The sequence below is a fragment of the Pleurodeles waltl genome, chromosome 12 (assembly GCF_031143425.1).
Source record: "Pleurodeles waltl isolate 20211129_DDA chromosome 12, aPleWal1.hap1.20221129, whole genome shotgun sequence".
Classification (NCBI taxonomy): domain Eukaryota; kingdom Metazoa; phylum Chordata; class Amphibia; order Caudata; family Salamandridae; genus Pleurodeles; species Pleurodeles waltl.
The window spans coordinates 40,835,736-40,855,200 of NC_090451.1; the positions used below are offsets into that span (position 1 = coordinate 40,835,736).

Below are 19,465 nucleotides of genomic sequence, written 5' to 3' on the forward strand. Positions count from 1 at the left end.
GTGGTGTCTGACAGAGGTACCAACTTCATGTCAGCATACCTAAAGCACATGTGGAATGAGTGTGGAGTGACTTATAAATTCACTACACCATACCATCCACAAACTAATGGCTTGGTTGAGAGATTCAACAAGACATTAAAAGGCATGATCATGGGGCTCCCAGAAAAACTCAAAAGGAGATGGGATGTCCTCTTGCCATGTCTGCTTTTCGCTTACAGAGAGGTGCCACAGAAGGGAGTAGGATTCTCACCCTTTGAACTTCTGTTTGGTCATCCTGTAAGGGGACCACTTGCCCTTGTTAAAGAAGGCTGGGAGAGACCTCTCCATGAGCCTAAACAGGACATAGTGGACTATGTACTTGGCCTTCGCTCTAGAATGGCAGAGTACATGGAAAAGGCAACCAAAAACCTTGAGGCCAGCCAACAGCTCCAGAAGTTTTGGTATGACCAAAAGGCTGCACTGGTTGAGTTCCAACCAGGGCAGAAAGTCTGGGTTCTGGAGCCTGTGGCTCCCAGGGCACTCCAGGACAAATGGAGTGGCCCTTACCCAGTACTAGAAAGGAAGAGTCAGGTCACCTACCTGGTGGACCTGGGCACAAGCAGGAGCCCCAAGAGGGTGATCCATGTGAACCGCCTTAAGCTCTTCCATGACAGGGCTGATGTCAATCTGTTGATGGTAACAGATAAGGATCAGGAGGCAGAGAGTGAACCTCTCCCTGATCTTCTGTCATCAGACCCAAAAGATGGTACAGTAGATGGAGTGATCTACTCAGACACCCTCTCTGGCCAACAGCAAGCTGATTGTAGGAGAGTCCTACAACAGTTTCCTGAACTCTTCTCCTTAACCCCTGGTCAGACACACCTGTGTACCCATGATGTGGACACAGGAGACAGCATGCCTGTCAAGAACAAAATCTTTAGACAGTCTGACCATGTTAAGGAAAGCATCAAGGTGGAAGTCCACAAGATGCTGGAATTGGGAGTGATTGAGCGCTCTGACAGCCCCTGGGCTAGCCCAGTGGTCTTAGTCCCCAAACCTCACACCAAAGATGGAAAGAAAGAGATGAGGTTTTGTGTGGACTACAGAGGGCTCAATTCTGTCACCAAGACAGATGCTCATCCAATTCCAAGAGCTGATGAGCTCATAGATAAATTAGGTGCTGCCAAATTCTTAAGTACCTTTGACTTGACAGCAGGGTACTGGCAAATAAAAATGGCACCTGGAGCAAAAGAGAAAACAGCATTCTCCACACCTGATGGGCATTATCAGTTTACTGTTATGCCCTTTGGTTTAAAGAATGCCCCTGCCACCTTCCAAAGGTTGGTGAATCAAGTCCTTGCTGGCTTGGAGTCCTTTAGCACAGCTTATCTTGATGATATTGCTGTCTTTAGCTCCACCTGGCAGGATCACCTGGTCCACCTGAAGAAGGTTTTGAAGGCTCTGCAATCTGCAGGCCTCTCTATCAAGGCATCCAAATGCCAGATAGGGCAGGGAACTGTGGTTTACTTGGGCCACCTTGTAGGTGGAGGCCAAGTTCAGCCACTCCAACCCAAGATCCAGACTATTCTGGACTGGGTAGCTCCAAAAACCCAGACTCAAGTCAGGGCATTCCTTGGCTTGACTGGGTATTACAGGAGGTTTGTGAAGGGATATGGATCCATTGTGACAGCCCTCACTGAACTCACCTCCAAGAAAATGCCCAAGAAAGTGAACTGGACTGTGGAATGCCAACAGGCCTTTGACACCCTGAAACAAGCAATGTGCTCAGCACCAGTTCTAAAAGCTCCAGATTATTCTAAGCAGTTCATTGTGCAGACTGATGCCTCTGAACATGGGATAGGGGCAGTTTTGTCCCAAACAAATGATGATGGCCTTGACCAGCCTGTTGCTTTCATTAGCAGGAGGTTACTCCCCAGGGAGCAGCGTTGGAGTGCCATTGAGAGGGAGGCCTTTGCTGTGGTTTGGTCCCTGAAGAAGCTGAGACCATACCTCTTTGGGACTCACTTCCTAGTTCAAACTGACCACAGACCTCTCAAATGGCTGATGCAAATGAAAGGTGAAAATCCTAAACTGTTGAGGTGGTCCATCTCCCTACAGGGAATGGACTTTATAGTGGAACACAGACCTGGGACTGCCCATGCCAATGCAGATGGCCTTTCCAGGTTCTTCCACTTAGAAAATGAAGACTCTCTTGGGAAAGGTTAGTCTCATCCTCTTTCGTTTGGGGGGGGGGTTGTGTAAGGAAATGCCTCCTTGGCATGGTTGCCCCCTGACTTTTTGCCTTTGCTGATGCTATGTTTACAATTGAAAGTGTGCTGAGGCCTGCTAACCAGGCCCCAGCACCAGTGTTCTTTCCCTAACCTGTACTTTTGTATCCACAATTGGCAGACCCTGGCATCCAGATAAGTCCCTTGTAACTGGTACTTCTAGTACCAAGGGCCCTGATGCCAAGGAAGGTCTCTAAGGGCTGCAGCATGTCTTATGCCACCCTGGAGACCTCTCACTCAGCACAGACACACTGCTTGCCAGCTTGTGTGTGCTAGTGAGGACAAAACGAGTAAGTCGACATGGCACTCCCCTCAGGGTGCCATGCCAGCCTCTCACTGCCTATGCAGTATAGATAAGCCACCCCTCTAGCAGGCCTTACAGCCCTAAGGCAGGGTGCACTATACCATAGGTGAGGGTACCAGTGCATGAGCATGGTACCCCTACAGTGTCTAAACAAAACCTTAGACATTGTAAGTGCAGGGTAGCCATAAGAGTATATGGTCTGGGAGTCTGTCAAACACGAACTCCACAGCACCATAATGGCTACACTGAAAACTGGGAAGTTTGGTATCAAACTTCTCAGCACAATAAATGCACACTGATGCCAGTGTACATTTTATTGTAAAATACACCACAGAGGGCACCTTAGAGGTGCCCCCTGAAACTTAACCGACTGTCTGTGTAGGCTGACTAGTTCCAGCAGCCTGCCACACCAGAGACATGTTGCTGGCCCCATGGGGAGAGTGCCTTTGTCACTCTGAGGCCAGTAACAAAGCCTGCACTGGGTGGAGATGCTAACACCTCCCCCAGGCAGGAGCTGTGACACCTGGCGGTGAGCCTCAAAGGCTCACCCCTTTGTCACAGCCCAGCAGGGCACTCCAGCTTAGTGGAGTTGCCCGCCCCCTCCGGCCACGGCCCCCACTTTTGGCGGCAAGGCTGGAGGGAACAAAGAAAGCAACAAGGAGGAGTCACTGGCCAGTCAGGACAGCCCCTAAGGTGTCCTGAGCTGAAGTGACTCTAACTTTTAGAAATCCTCCATCTTGCAGATGGAGGATTCCCCCAATAGGGTTAGGATTGTGACCCCCTCCCCTTGGGAGGAGGCACAAAGAGGGTGTACCCACCCTCAGGGCTAGTAGCCATTGGCTACTAACCCCCCAGACCTAAACACGCCCTTAAATTTAGTATTTAAGGGCTACCCTGAACCCTAGAAAATTAGATTCCTGCAACTACAAGAAGAAGGACTGCCTAGCTGAAAACCCCTGCAGAGGAAGACGACAACTGCCTTGGCTCCAGAAACTCACCGGCCTGTCTCCTGCCTTCCAAAGATCCTGCTCCAGCGACGCCTTCCAAAGGGACCAGCGACCTCGACATCCTCTGAGGACTGCCCCTGCTTCGAAAAGACAAGAAACTCCCGAGGACAGCGGACCTGCTCCAAGAAAAGCTGCAACTTTGTTTCCAGCAGCTTTAAAGAACCCTGCAAGCTCCCCGCAAGAAGCGTGAGACTTGCAACACTGCACCCGGCGACCCCGACTCGGCTGGTGGCGATCCAACACCTCAGGAGGGACCCCAGGACTACTCTAAGACTGTGAGTACAAAAACCTGTCCCCCCTGAGCCCCCACAGCGCCGCCTGCAGAGGGAAATCCCGAGGCTTCCCCTGACCGCGACTCTTTGAATCCTAAGTCCCGACACCTGGGAGAGACCCTGCACCCGCAGCCCCCAGGACCTGAAGGACCGGACTTTCACTGGAGAAGTGACCCCCAGGAGTCCCTCTCCCTTGCCCAAGTGGAGGTTTCCCCGAGGAACCCCCCCCTTGCCTGCCTGCAGCGCTGAAGAGATCCCGAGATCTCTCATAGACTAACATTGCGAACCCGACGCTTGTTTCTACACTGCACCCGGCCGCCCCCGCGCCGCTGAGGGTGAAATTTCTGTGTGGGCTTGTGTCCCCCCCGGTGCCCTACAAAACCCCCCTGGTCTGCCCTCCGAAGACGCGGGTACTTACCTGCAAGCAGACCGGAACCGGGGCACCCCCTTCTCTCCATTCTAGCCTATGTGTTTTGGGCACCACTTTGAACTCTGCACCTGACCGGCCCTGAGCTGCTGGTGTGGTGACTTTGGGGTTGCTCTGAACCCCCAACGGTGGGCTACCTTGGACCAAGAACTAAGCCCTGTAAGTGTCTTACTTACCTGGTTAACCTAACAAATACTTACCTCCCCTAGGAACTGTGAAAATTGCACTAAGTGTCCACTTTTAAAACAGCTATTTGTGAATAACTTGAAAAGTATACATGCAATTTTGATGATTTGAAGTTCCTAAAGTACTTACCTGCAATACCTTTCGAATGAGATATTACATGTAGAATTTGAACCTGTGGTTCTTAAAATAAACTAAGAAAAGATATTTTTCTATACAAAAACCTATTGGCTGGATTTGTCTCTGAGTGTGTGTACCTCATTTATTGTCTATGTGTATGTACAACAAATGCTTAACACTACTCCTTGGATAAGCCTACTGCTCGACCACACTACCACAAAATAGAGCATTAGTATTATCTATTTTTACCACTATTTTACCTCTAAGGGGAACCCTTGGACTCTGTGCATGCTATTCCTTACTTTGAAATAGCACATACAGAGCCAACTTCCTACAGGAGCCATATACTGATTTAAGTGTATTTTTGTGGAGAACTGTTTTAAATGTGTCTCATTCAATGCAAGCTGGCGTACTTTCATTGACTTCAAAATATGAGCTAATGTGGTCTTACATGGTAGCAAGTGCATCCTGTATCGGTGGGCGAGAGTGATCTAAGTTAAGGTCGGAGACGCAATTAAAGCCTCCACCCCAGTAACAAGGGGGCAGAACATTGTGTAACAGTTAATCTGTAAGCAGTGGCATTTGGGGCATAGAGCGAGATGAAGGTTGTAGGGCGTCCATCCAATTCGCCCTCTAGGACGGTATATCGCCTCTTGGGGTCAGTCTTAGTGTGTGTGACCTCTAGTGGCACCCCAGAGTATAGGGAGTGCCTGGTCCCCACCAATTCAGGTTGGGATCTAACACACAATTGAGGTTGCCTAGACACAGTGGTGGCAGGTCAAGGTCTTGCGTCAACAGTTCTTGCAATGTCAATTTTGTGTCTTTTCAGGAAGGAAAATATTGTGTAGCGTTTTGTAAATGTGCCAAAACCCTTAACATTCTAGGTTAAACTCAGTAATCACTCCTCCCCGTAGTCAAGATGTGTGTTGACACTCGTAGCACTTCCATCTGTTTTGCCTCCTTCTTCATGAACTGCTGATCAACAGTACATTTTAAACCATAAAACCATAAAACCAACCCCACCCATGGGCAAGAATAGATTAACCATAAAGCTACTAATGCCCACCCAATGCGTGTGCCAGAACGTGCACCGCTACCCAGCCAGTCCAAAGGGGACTGGCTTTTCTCTTCCAACCAGCAAACAAACAAAGCTCCTAGCCAGCCTTCATACATTGCATGTGTCATATCTCCCAAGTAAATCAGATCTGCCCTTCCACCGCTGCCTGAAGTGACATGGCTGCAAGCTTCATAATGCCATCTTCTCTTATTGAAACTGTCTGTGAACCCAGGGGAGAAACCTTTGGATTTCCTCTGCTCGTCAATGAACGTCCCCCCCCCCCCCCCCCCCAGGTCGGGCACCCCAGTTTTTTCTTTTGCTAACCCTGCCTTCCAGGGTCGCAGAGCCGTCTGAGCTCAAGCCACTCCCACACCTCTCCCCGATCATCAAAGAAGTGTGCTTTGTCCTGAAATTTTACTTTCAGCCTCTCTGGATACAACCGCCTGTACTGGATTTTCAATTAACTTAATTTTTGATTGATTCCTGTGAATGTTTTATGTTGTTCCAGAACCTGCGTCATATAGTCTGTGTTGATTGCTATTGAGTTATTGACAAAGCGGGGGACCGTCTGCTCCCGCCTTGCTCCAAGGATGCAGTCTCTGTCGAGATATTTAAGCAATTTAGCAATGATGTCCTGTAGGGAGTTGGCTCTGTATGCACTATTTCAAAGTAAGGAATAGTATGCACAGAGTCCAAGGGTTCCCCTTAGAGGTAAGATAGTGGCAAAAAGAGATACTAATGCTCTATTTTGTGGTAGTGCGGTCGAGCAGTAGGCTTATCAAAGGAGTAGTGTTAAGCATTTATTGTACACACACAAGCAATAAATGAGGAACACACACTCAGAGACAATTCCAGGCCAATAGGTTTTTGTATCGAAAAATATATTTTCTTAGTTTTATTTTAAGAACCACAGGTTCACATTTTACATGTAATACTTTAAATGAAAAGTATTGCAGGTAGGTATTTTAGGAACTTTGGATAATCACAATAGCATATATACTTTTCACATATAGCTATTTTAAAACTAGACACAGTGCAATTTTCACTGTTCCTAGGGGGAGTAAGAGTTTGTTACTTCTTGCAGGTAAGTAAACCACCTATGGGGTTCAAGTTTGGGTCCAAGGTAGCCCACTTTGGGGGTTCAGAGCAACCCCAAAGTTACCACACCAGCAGCTCAGGGCCGGTCAGGTGCAGAGTTCAAAGTGGTGCCCAAAACGCATAGGCTTCAATGGAGAAGGGGGTGCCCCGGTTCCAGTCTGCCAGCAGGTAAGTACCCGCGTCTTCGGAGGGCAGACCAGGGGGGTTTTGTAGGGCACGGGGGGGACACAAGTAAGCACAGAAAGTACACCCTCAGCAGCGCGGGGGCGGCCGGGTGCAGTGTGCAAACACGCGTTGGGTTTGTCGCTGAAATCAATGGGAGACCAAGGGGTCTCTTCAGCGATGCAGGCAAGGGGGGGGCTCCTCGGGGTAGCACCCACCTGGGCAAGGGAGAGGGCCTCCTGGGGGTCACTCCTGCACTGGAGTTCCGATCTTGGGGGCTGCGGGTGCAGAGTCTTTTCCAGGCATCGGGATCTGGGAAGCAGGCAGTCGCGGTCAGGGGGAGCCTCGGGATTCCCTCTGCAGGCGTCGCTGTGGGGGCTCAGGGGGGGCAACTCTGGCTACTCAGTCTCGTAGTCGCCAGGGAGTCCTCCCTGAAGTGTTGTTTCTCCACAAGTCGAGCCAGGGGCGTCGGGTGCAGAGTAGCAAGTCTCACGCTTCTGGCGGGAAACGCAGTTGTCTTGAAGTTGCTTCTTTGAAACAAAGTTGCAGTCTTGGGTGAACAGAGCTGCTGTCCTCTGGAGTTTCTTGGTCCTTCTAGAGCAGGGCAGTCCTCTGAGGATTCAGAGGTCGCTGGTCCTGGGGAAAGCGTCGCTGGAGCAGTGTCTTTAGAAGTGGGGAGACAGGTCGGTAGAGCTGGGGCCAAAGCAGTTGGTGTCTCCGTCTTCTCTGCAGGGTTTTTCAGCTTAGCAGTCCTCTTCTTCTTAGGTTGCAGGAATCTAGTTTCCTAGGTTCTGGGGAGCCCCTAAATACTGAATTTAGGGGTGTGTTTAGGTCTGGGAGGGCAGTAGCCAATGGCTACTGTCCTTGAGGGCGGCTACACCCTCTTTGTGCCTCCTTCCTGAGGGGAGGGGGGCACATCCCTAATCCTATTGGGGGAATCCTCCATCTGCAAGATGGAGGATTTCTAAAAGTCAGAGTCACCTCAGCTCAGGACACCTTATGGGCTGTCTTGACTGGCCAGTGACCCCTCCTTGTTTTTCTCATTATCTCTCCTGGACTTGCCGCCAAAAGTGGGGGCTGTGTCCAGGGGGCGGACATCTCCACTAGCTGGAGTGCCCTGGGGCATTGTAACACGAAGCGTGAGCCTTTGAAGCTCACTGCTAGGTGTTACAGTTCCTGCAGGGGGGAGGTGTGAAGCACCTCCACCCAGAGCAGGCTTTTGTTTCTGTCCTCAACACATGGGGTCAGAAACTCGTCTCTCAGCAGCAGGCTGGCACAGACCAGTCAGTCCTGCACTGAACAATTGGGTAAAATACAGGGGGCATCTCTAAGATGCCCTCTGTGTGCATTTTTTAATAGATCCAACACTGTCATCAGTGTGGGTTTATTATTCTGAGAAGTTTGGTACCAAACTTCCCAGTATTCAGTGTAGCCATTACAGAGCTGTGGGGTTCGTTTTTGACAGACTCCCAGACCATATACTCTTATGGCTACCCTGCACTTACAATGTCTAAGGTTTTGCTTAGACACTGTAGGGGCATAGTGCTCATGCACCTATGCCCTCACCTGTGGTATAGTGCACCCTGCCTTAGGGCTGTAAGGCCTGCTAGAGGGGTGACTTACCTATGCCACAGGCAGTGTGAGGTTGGCATGGCACCCTGATGGGAGTGCCATGTCGACTTAGTCATTTTCTCCCCACCAGCACACACAAGCTGGCAAGCAGTGTGTCTGTGCTGAGTGAGGGGTCCCTAGGGTGGCATAAGACATGCTGCAGCCCTTAGAGGCTCCCCAGAACCTAGGAAACTAGATTCCTGCAACCTAAAGAAGAAGAGGGACTGCTGACCTGAAGCCCTGCAGTGAAGACGGAGACGACAACTGATTTGGCCCCAGCCTCACCGGCCTTTCTCCCTACTTCAAAGGAAACTGCAACAGCGACGCATCCAACAGGGTCCAGCGACCTCTGAAGCCTCAGAGGACTACCCTGCATCTAAAGGACCAAGAAGCTTCCGAGAACAGCGGCCCTGTTCAAGGAATTGCAACTTTCTGCAACAAAGAAGCAACATTTAAAGACCACACGTTTCCCGCCGGAAGCGTGAGACTTTCCACTCTGCACCCGACGCCCCCGGCTCGACCTGCAGAAAACTAACACTACAGGGAGGTCTCCCCGGTGACTGCGAGCCCGTGAGTAGCCAGAGTTGACCCCCCCTGGGCCCCCACAGCGACACCTTCAGAGGAAATCCAGAGGCTCCCCCTGACGGCGACTGCCTGTAACAAGGAACCCGACGCCCGAAACCAGCACTGCACCCGCAGCCCCCAGGACCTGAAGGAACCGAACTCCAGTGCAAGAGCGACCCTCTGCCTAGCCCAGGTGGTGGCTACCCCGAGGAGCCCCCCCCTGTGCCTGCCTGCATCGTTGAAGAGACCCCCGGGTCTCCCCATTGATTCCTATCTGAAACCCGACGCCTGTGTGCACTCTGCACCCGGCCGCCCCTGTGCCACTGAGGGTGTACTTTCTGTGCCTGCTTGTGTCCCCCCCCCGGTGTCCTACAAAACCCCCCTAGTCTGCCCTCCGAGGACGCGGGTACTTACCTGCTGGCAGACTGGAACCGGGGCACCCCTGTTTCCATTGAAGCCTGTGTGCTTTGCGCACCACTTTGACCTCTGCACCTGACTGGCCCTGAGCTGCTGGTGTGGTAACTTTGGGGTTGCCTTGAACCCTCAACGGTGGGCTACCTTGGACCCAACTTTGAACCCTGTAAGTGTTTTACTTACCTGTGAACTTAACAAATACTTACCTCCCCCAGGAACTGTTGATTTTTGCACTGTGTCCACTTAAAATAGCTTATTGCCATTTTTGTCAAAACTGTACATGCTATTGTGATTATTCAAAGTTCCTAGAATACCTGAGTGAAATACATTTCATTTGAAGTTTTACTTGAAAATCTTGAATCTGTGGATCTTAAAATAAACTAAGAAAATATATTTTTCTATATAAAAACCTATTGGCCTGGAGTAAGCCTTTGAGTGTGTGTTCCAAATTTATTGCCTGTGTGTTTACAACAAATGCTTAACACTACCCTCTGATAAGCCTACTGCTCAACCACACTACCACAACATAGAGCATTAGAATTATCTCTTTTTGCCACTATCTTACATCTAAGGGGAACCCTTGAACTCTGTGCACACTATTTCTTACTTTGAAATAGTATATACAGAGCCAACTTCCTACACCTACTGTATTTACCGTTTGTGTTCCTAACTCCCCACAGGCCCTGGCTAACCACCACACTTACCTTGGCAGGAGTCCCACTTTCACATTCCACCTTTTTAGAATATGGTTGGACCCTCCCCTTGGGCCCTATATATGCATATGCTATTTCTGATGGTTGTTTTATGTGTGTTCAGTTCAGTAGTAGTGCTGTTATAAAGTAGCCTTTATTTTTACAACACGTGTGTGGTTCTTTCTTATGAGTGAGTTACTGTCTGACTACTGTGGTATTGCAAGTGCTTTGCATTCCTCCTAAATGAGCTGTATGTGCTCGCCTCAGCTACCCCTAGAGCGCTTCTGCTATCTGGATACCGATTCACTATCACTAAGGGGTGCCTAGAGTTAATGTAGGGTGCTATACATGGGTGTATACCATAAACTGAGTCAGCCTCCTACAGGGCTTCCCGACACCGTAGCTGGCCTACCACCTCCGTCGGCCTGAACTGTTGAATTTGTTGTTCGCAACACCGTGGTAGTCCCAGGTAGAGCGATTTGCTCCAAGCAACTGTAGTTTAAGCTGATTCTTACAAATGTGTATCTTTATTACTGTATGTTGGATTTATACCATTTTGGTCTTGTTTTACACAGATAAATATTGGCTATTTTTCCAAAATGGGTGTGGTGTCAATTTGTAGTGTTTTCACTCTATTACTGTGTTATGTGCAAACCCTTTGCATATTGCCTCTGAGATTAGCCCGTCTGCTCATGCCAAGCTACCAAGGGGATGAACAAGGGTTATTTTAGGTGTGTAACACCCTTATCCTGACGAGAAAGAAGGGTCCCTACTTCGACAGGGCGCAAGCCACTGCCAGCTAGAGGCTCCTATTTCTAACAATTGGCCAGTGTTTCCTACAAACCAAGTTCACTCTGACTGATTACTAACATTACTGTGAGCAAGCATCCTATTCAGAGTTGTTAATCTGTGCCATCAGGTGAAAGAACTGCTGATCCTGTGACCATACAAGCAATTGACCATCTGCTGGAGTACAATGTTAAAAACTGGAGGTTAAATGGCACTGATGATGGCAAGCCACAATTTTGGTGAGTGAGTCAGAATTCCTAAAGGGGAGTTTGAGCAATATTGTTTTGGTTGGCTACAGCAGTCTTTGTTATTGCTTGGTTGAGTCTGGCTTGCTGTATTCGTGTTTCAGCATGATTTCATTGCTCTTATCTCCTCTCGTACTCTGTAAACAAAGGGTACACTCATTTTCTTTTTAACAATATCCTTTCCAGGCCTTCTCTATATGAAATATTTTCTTTCATGGTAAGAAAGTTGAGAGTATTAGTTTGCTTTGACCCACAAGGTGTGATCAGCCCAAAAATATATGGACTTTTATTTTGATTTGAACCACCCAGGCTGGTCCACTCTTCTGCCCCAGGAATTGGAAGGGAGTTTACCCGAGACTCCTAAATTAATGCTCTCTTTGTATTTCAAAACACTTGATGATGAGACAGTTTACATTGATGTATTCATCCTCAAGGGCATTGAGAACTGGCTCCAGCTGTGTCTAAGCTGTTTAGGTCTCAATCAAAGTCAAATGCATCATAGTGTAAGAGATGTCCTACTACTGGCTCTCTGATCCTGAAAGGCCACACATGGATCTTTGGTGAGAAGACCAGAACTTGGAGATGTATTCTCCGTGTATTTGAACAAAGGAGTGTGAACCATACTGGTGTATGAAACTAGGGTCCCTAAGGGGTTCTCCTGAAGCCCTTAATCAGTGATTACCACTGGTGGTGTAAGTGATCACCACAATGGCATTTTATTGGGTGGCATCATCATTGGGTTTCACATCTGGCTACTTGCCTCTCCAGGTGACTCCATCTGGGAAAGTGCTAGTGGGATCTGTACAGTGAAAATTAAAATCGCCTCCTATATCTCAGCTCGAGCGTGAATCAGCCGACAGCTTACCCGTTCGAATAATGTCACCTTTTTAATATTACCTCTTTACTTTTTAACCACATTATAAATCACAGTTCAGATATAGGAGGCAATTTTAATTTTCAATATACAGATCCCACTAGAACTCTCCCAAATGGCGTCGGCTCTCACCTGGAGAAGCGAGTGCCTAGGTGCGAAAACCAGTAATAACGCCACCCAATAAGATGCCATAGCAGTAATTACTGGTTGAGGGTTTCGGGATAACACCTTAGGTACCTTAGTTTCATACACTAGTATGATTCACCCTGATTTGATTAAAAACATTACACTGTGGAAGCTGAGTAAACTCCTTCCATACGTCTACCTTCCCCGTTTGATTGTTTGGTAATCTCCATGTATCCAATTCTCTGGAGCCGCATCTCCCGAAACAGTAGATTTTTCTCTGGTGATTTTACCAGCAGAAATCACTTGTCACCAAAAACTGGAATCCATTAATTTATGGACATCTATTCAAAAAGAGGTTACATTTCAGTTGAATCTAACTGTGAAAAGGAACATTAAGCTTTGAATTGTGATTCAGTAGTGCCCAATTGCTTGTGTTTGTGTGCACCCACAGAATAAACTTGGATAGAGGCTCAATGATTATGGAATTTGAGGTGTGTGACGAGTATTTGGTGTTTAGGTAGCATTAGTTATGAGGGATTTGAAGACTCAGATGGGTGAGTATCTTCTGTGCCTGCACCCTAGACTTATCGGAGATAAGTAGATGGTGCCTACAAAAAAAAAAAAATTGAAAGCCTAAGACTAACACGTGAGAGTGGTGAATAACTTCATGGATATTGACTCTAACAAGCTTCGTACCTTTAACGATGCCAGTAAAGGACCAGTTTCGCACCAGTATGTTTGCATTGTCCATACATTCAAGGTGAATTTTTAGTGCATTGAGTGTTGAACCAAGAGCAGGGAGTGGGGTGAATAACAGCTGGTTAAGGGGAGAGCAGATACATCATGTGCCCCAAGCTCTAACATAATGCATTGAGGTGTTCTTGATTGGGATTAGTTAGGAGGGTGAGATGGTTAACGAAATGGGGGGACAGGTTGCTGTCAGAAAATTTGCATAACATTTTTGGAAAATGGAAAAATGTGAATAAAATGGGTACGAGATATATTTTTTTGTTTTTTAAAATAAGCAACCGTACCCAAGCACTTCAACAGCTCAGAAGTTAGGGGCTACAGGCTAAGAATGCAAGTGTTTCTCTTTATTATTCCAGTAATTTAACTGTTTCACCTGTTATTTCCCTTTGTTTTATTGCAGGTTTTTGTTTGATGAAACAAGTGCAGAATATAAATACTATAGGTTCAAGATGTTGGAAATGCAAAAATTAAAACGAGCCACAATGGACGCTAAGGTCCAGGCTGATGATTACTATAAGTCGCCCCAAGATATGGCAGATGAGTCTGTGAGAGCTATGATACTGGCAAGGAAAACGTCTGCATTGAAGAAAAAACTGTTTAGAGACTTAGCCATCTCAAAGAAGAGAAGGTTTCAGAGGTCCACAGCAGGTACACAAACAGACCTCAACATGTCTCAGGTGGAGGACTTGATCAAGCGCGTTGAACACTCCACTCCTAAGCAGTGCCTTGATTCAGATGCAGAGAAGGCTAAAGCATTTACCTCTGACACTTGTCCTCAGTTCTCAGAAGGTAGGTAATTTTATATTTGCTTCATCTTATAGGTAAATTCAGGCTTATGAGTGTCTCCAAGTAAGGTTAGATCCTTGTTGCATTAATTGCACAGTGTGTTTGTAAAATGGATACAGTGTTTGTGTTTTTTTGAAAGAGTCAGTATGAAAGCTCTTGTTGTTATTTTCAGCTTTGTAAATTTATTGTTGGAGTACCATCAGTACATCTGAAGGACCTTGCAGTGATGGTCTCCAATGGCAAAACGAGCAACCATATGTCTTACTAAAACAGAATACAGGAATGAGTATAAGAGTCTGGAAGGCCCACTGGCGCCCTACTAACACAGAAAAGAATGAATATTACAACTATGATAGGACCACTAGCACTTGACTAATACAGAATAAAGGAAAGAGTATAACAATTGTATGTGTGAAAACGTGACATGACACACTGATTGTCTGCATGCCAAGTCACTAGAAACAACATATGTAAGTCGTCTCTATAGCAGGCCTTTGAGCCCTAAGGCAGGTGCATCATATTTTATGTGAGGGCATCTCTGCATGAGCAGATATGCCCCATGATGTCTAGTTTGATTACTAGATATTGCAAGTGAACAGGGAAGCCATCTTAAGGTATGTTCTGTGAATTGGTCAATATGAGTAACGCAGCACATAATGTCTTCACTAAAACCTATAGTGTTTTTCATCAAGCACCTCGTGCTGTCTTCCAAGTGCAAACCCAGCTTCTCCCAGTATGTGGGAGATGCCACTCCATGCCATGAGGCCTATTTAGCTCCAGGATGGGCGAAAAATTAGTTATGCAGGAGGTGTGTTGCACTACCAGGCTAGCCACACCCCTGGTGTGGGCTGCTTGATGTTCTCCACAAAGGAAGGGTTCCACCATCTTGTTACTGGTGGAATTGGGATTTCTGGGACAAAGTTATGCTCACTCCTCACAGGAAGTGGTCATATAAACGGTGTAGTCACCCCAGGGGTAAGTAGCCCATTGGCTACTACTCTACACTTCCCGTAACACCCCTAAATTTGGTACTTATGTGCCCCTCCGACAACCAGGACTTCAGAGTTAACTGTGTGAAGAAAGAAGAGGGCAAATATGAACAGAAGAAGTGAGAACTGCAGACTGCTGATGGACCTTTGCCGCTAAACCCTGCCTGCCTACCTGCTCCTATCCCGACAATTGTGACGACCCAACTCTGTGCAGTTGTGTATCCTCCAAAAGCCTCGGAGGGCCCCCAGCACTTCGCCAAGCTGTCAGCATCTCCCTTGAGGTGAAGGAAGCCCTTCTCTGCAGCTTGCAGGCACCAGCCTCAGCGTCCGGCTCACTGATCTGCTGACAACCGGGTCCACCGAAGCAGCAGCGTCCCAAGACACATCTGTCACCCTAGCAAGTGAAAGACGCCAGGACCCACTGGAGCCATCCTTCACTGATAGCTTGGGGAGCTCTCGAACTTGTCCTCCAGTCCCCCTCTGCAGCATGTTTCCAGGTAGCCCTCCTCTTTGCCATCCATGCATTGCACAAGGCACCCGACACATCTAGCATCTCTGCATCTGGACTCCCCAGGGCAGGTAAAACTGAGCTGTTCATGTTTCTTGTGACCTTGCCCCATAAGCACCCTACGACCTAAAGGGGACCCTGAGATACTCCTGCAACTACCCCTTTGCAGTACATATACATTACCCATTGAAAGTCATTACTGCGTTGTAAGGAAATGCCTCCTTGGCATGGTTACCCGCTGACTTTTTGCCATTGCTGATGCTATGTTTTGAATTGAAAGTGTGCTGAGGCCTGCTAACCAGGCCCCAGTACCAGTGTTCTTTCCCTAACCTGTACTTTTGTTTACACAATTGGCACACCCTTGCACCCAGGTAAGTCCCTTGTAACTGGTACCCCTGGTACCAAGGGCCCTGATGCCAGGGAAGGTCTCTAAGGGCTGCAGCATATCTTATGCCACCCTAGGGACCCCTCACTCAGCACAGACACACTGTTTGCCAGCTTGTGTGTGCTGGTGAGGGCAAAACGAGTAAGTCGACATGGCACTCCCCTCAGGGTGCCATGCCAACCTCATACTGCCTATGCAGTATAGATAAGTCACCCCTCTAGCAGGCCTTACAGCCCTAAGGCAGGGTGCACTATACCATAGGTGAGGGCACCAGTGCATGAGTACTGTGCCCCTACAGTGTCTAAGCAAAACCTTAGACATTTTAAGTGCAGGGTAGCCATAAGAGTATATGGTCTGGGAGTCTGTCAAACACGAACTCCACAGCACCATAATGGCTACACTGAAAACTGGGAAGTTTGGTATCAAACTTCTCAGCACAATAAATGCACACTGATGCCAGTGTGCATTTTATTGTAACATACACCCCAGAGGGCACCTTAGAGGTGCCCCCTGAAACCTTAACCAACTACCCGTGTAGGCTGACTGGTTTTAGCAGCCTGTCACACTTGAGACATGTTGCTGGCCACATGGGGAGAGTGCCTTTGTCACTCTGTGGCTCGTAACAAAGCCTGTACTGGGTGGAGATGCTTATCACCTCCCCCGTGCAGGAGCTGTAACACCTGGCGGTGAGCCTCAAAGGCTCACCCCCTTTGTTACAGCACCACAGGGCATTCCAGCTAGTGGAGTTGCCCGCCCCCTCCGGCCACGGCCCCACTTTTGGCGGCAAGGCCGGAGGAGATCATGAGAAAAACAAGGAGTCGTCACTGACCAGTCAGGACAGCCCCTAAGGCAACCTGAGCTGAAGTGACTCTGACTTTTAGGAATCCTCCATCTTTCAGATGGAGGATCCCCCCAATAGGGATAGGAATGTGACCCCTTCCATTTGGGAAGAGGCACAAAGAGGGTGTAGCCACCCTCGGGGCTAGTAGCCATTAGCTACTGCCCTCCCTGACCTAAACACACCCCTAAATCCTGTATTTAGGGGCTCCACTGAACCTAGGAACTCCGATTCCTGCAACCTAAGAAGAGTACTGCTAAGCTGAAAAACCCTGCAGAGAAGACGGAGACACGAACTGCTTTGGCCCCAGTTCTACCGGCCTGTCTTCCCCCCCTTCTGAAGAAACTGCTCCAGCGACGCTCTCCCCAGGGACCTTCGACCTCTGAATCCTCAGAGGACTGCCCTGCTCTAGAAGGACCAAGAAACTCCTGAGAACAGTGGCCCTGTTCACCAAAGACTGCAACTTTGTTTCCAAAGAAGCAACTTCAAGACAAACTGCGTTTCCCGCCGGAAGCGTGAGACTTGCTACTCTGCACCCGACGCCCCCGGCTCGACTTGTGGAGAACAAACACTTCAGGGAGGACTCCCCGGTGACTACGAGACTGTAAGTAACCAGAGTTCCCCCCCCCTGAGCCCCCACAGCGACGCCTGCAGAGTGAATCCCGAGGCTCCCCCTGACCGCGACTGCCTGGTTCCCAGATCCCGACGCCTGGTAAAGACACTGCACCCGCAGCCCCCAGGACCTGAAAGATTGGAACTCCAGTGCAGGAGTGACACCCAGGAGGCCCTCTCCCTTGCCCAGGTGGTGGCTACCCCGAGGATCCCCCCCTCCGTGCCTGCTTGCATCGCTGAAGAGACCCCTTGGTCTCCCATTGATTTACATTGGAAACCCGACGTGTGTTTGCACACTGCACCCGGCCGCCCCTGTGCTGCTGAGGGTGTACTTTCTGTGCTAACTTGTGCCCCTTCCCCCCCCCCCCCCCCCGGTGCCCTACAAAACCCCCCTGGTCTGCCCTCCGAAGACGCGGGTACTTACCTGCTGCCAGACTGGAACCGGGGCACCCCCTTCTCCATTGAAGCCTATGTGTTTTGGGCACCTCTTTAACCTCTGCACCTGACCGGCCCTGAGCTGCTGGTGTGGTAACTTTGGGGTTGCTCTGAACCCCCAACGGTGGGCTACCTTGGACCCAAACTTGAACCCCGTAGGTGGTTTACTTACCTGCAAAAACTAACTAACTCTTACTCCCCCCAGGAACTGTTGAAAATTGCACTGTCTAGTTTTAAAATAGCTATATGTGTTTTATTTGAAAAGTATATATGCTATTTTGATTATTCAAAGTTCCTAAAGTACTTACCTGCAATACCTTTCATTTAAAGTATTACATGTAAAATTTTAACCTGTGGTTCTTAAAATAAACTAAGAAAATATATTTTTCTATACAAAAACCTATTGGCCTGGAACTGTCTTTGAGTGTGTGTTCCTCATTTATTGCTTGTGTATGTACAACAAATGCTTAACACTACTCCTTTGATAAGCCTACTGCTCGACCACACTACCACAAAATAGAGCATTAGTATTATCTCTTTTTGCCACTGTCTTACCTCTAAGGGGAACCCTTCGACTCTGTGCATACTATTCCTTACTTTGAAATAGTGCATACAGAGCCAACTTCCTACATGCGTAAAAGTGCATGGTTGTATTTTACTCAACTCACTGTGAACAATAAGTCTGCAACAGTGCTTACCTTACTTTGAAGATTTTCTTTTATCGAAAAATAATATAAAAGTGTTGTATTTTAAGTCGCGTGTGCAAGAGCTTTGATCTGTTGTAATCTATCTGTGGGCTTTTAACCACATCCACTGCACGCCAATTACTTTCACTCGTTCGGGTGCTTGCTTTTCAAAAATTCTTTATCCTCTGCAAATGCTTTACGTTTGTCCCTCCCTGGGGTGGTTTGGTTACCACCTTGGACATCGACCCTGTTACATGGATAATTGTACGATTGGCGATAGGTTTGACTGCGAGCAAACTTCTTTTTCCTTTTGTGTCTCTCCTTTGCACTCATGGCAGCCATGGCGCTTTGAATCGGCTCTCTTATATCAACTGTTTTAATCTTCATTTTCAATTTAAGTGGCAAGAAAAGTCCAGTTAGTAATTTACAATGTTAACAGCTCTAACTCGAGACACATTGTGTTCAAATGCTTGTTCTAAAATTAGTATGTAGTTTGTTCTTAAGTGTGTGCCTCATTTATTAACTCTGTTCAACAAATGCTTAGCACTACCTTCTAGCTGGCCTAAACTGCTCGCCCATACTACCACAAAGGAGATCATTCAGGGTTATTAGTTTAAGCCTTTGTCTACCAGTATGGGTCGCCTGTACTATCTGTATAGTGTACCCCTACATTGGTACATGCAACGCCTTTTCCCAGTCATCGTCCTCCACTTCACCAACATCCACCTGCCACTAGTCCCTCAATGGCCATAAAATCTTGGGAGAATTATTAATTAGCTTTTTGTATGGCAGGGAGGTGGCCTTTTCCATCATAGGACCAAAGAGCTGGTGACCCTCCGGCGGTGCTGCCCCTACCACGGGCTTGTCCCATCTGAATGTACCTAAACTACTCTATTGTTGCCAGTCCATAGTTTTGTCTAATGCCACCAGTGATGACGCTCTCCACAAGTCACCTAGGTGATGTATTCCAGTCACAACCCATCTTGGAAAGCCCTACGTTCCTTACCTTTCAACAGATCAGTGTCCCACGGTGGGGGTAGTGGGTGAGAGGGGGTCTGCTCTGTTTGCCTCCCGTCCCAGTTCAAGAATTAGTGACATCCCTTAACATACTGACCACCGTCTGCGAGAGAGTCGACAATCCACGTTCCTGTCCTTGCCTATAGAGAATCGCTGGATAGCTCCTTGGCCCCATTGCCTCTCTATCAACTTGAAATGCCTGTATGGGGTGCTGCACATCACCTGTAGCGATCACTCTGATCAAGCT

At 48.1% G+C, this 19,465-nt stretch overlaps 1 protein-coding gene across 2 annotated transcripts in view; it reads left to right on the plus strand.

The window, feature by feature from the left end:
- The window catches only part of LOC138268622 (mediator of DNA damage checkpoint protein 1-like), a 142,386-nt gene that overhangs the window by 34,747 nt on the left and 88,174 nt on the right, over window positions 1-19,465 (plus strand). For both annotated transcript variants that reach the window (XR_011200038.1, XM_069218457.1), the window contains exons 4-5: window positions 11,098-11,206; window positions 13,363-13,751. Coding sequence is in view for 1 of the 2 variants with exons in the window: in XM_069218457.1 (XP_069074558.1) it covers window positions 11,098-11,206; window positions 13,363-13,751 (498 nt within the window). In the remaining variant the exon portion in view is untranslated. The remainder of the gene's footprint in view (window positions 1-11,097; window positions 11,207-13,362; window positions 13,752-19,465) is intronic.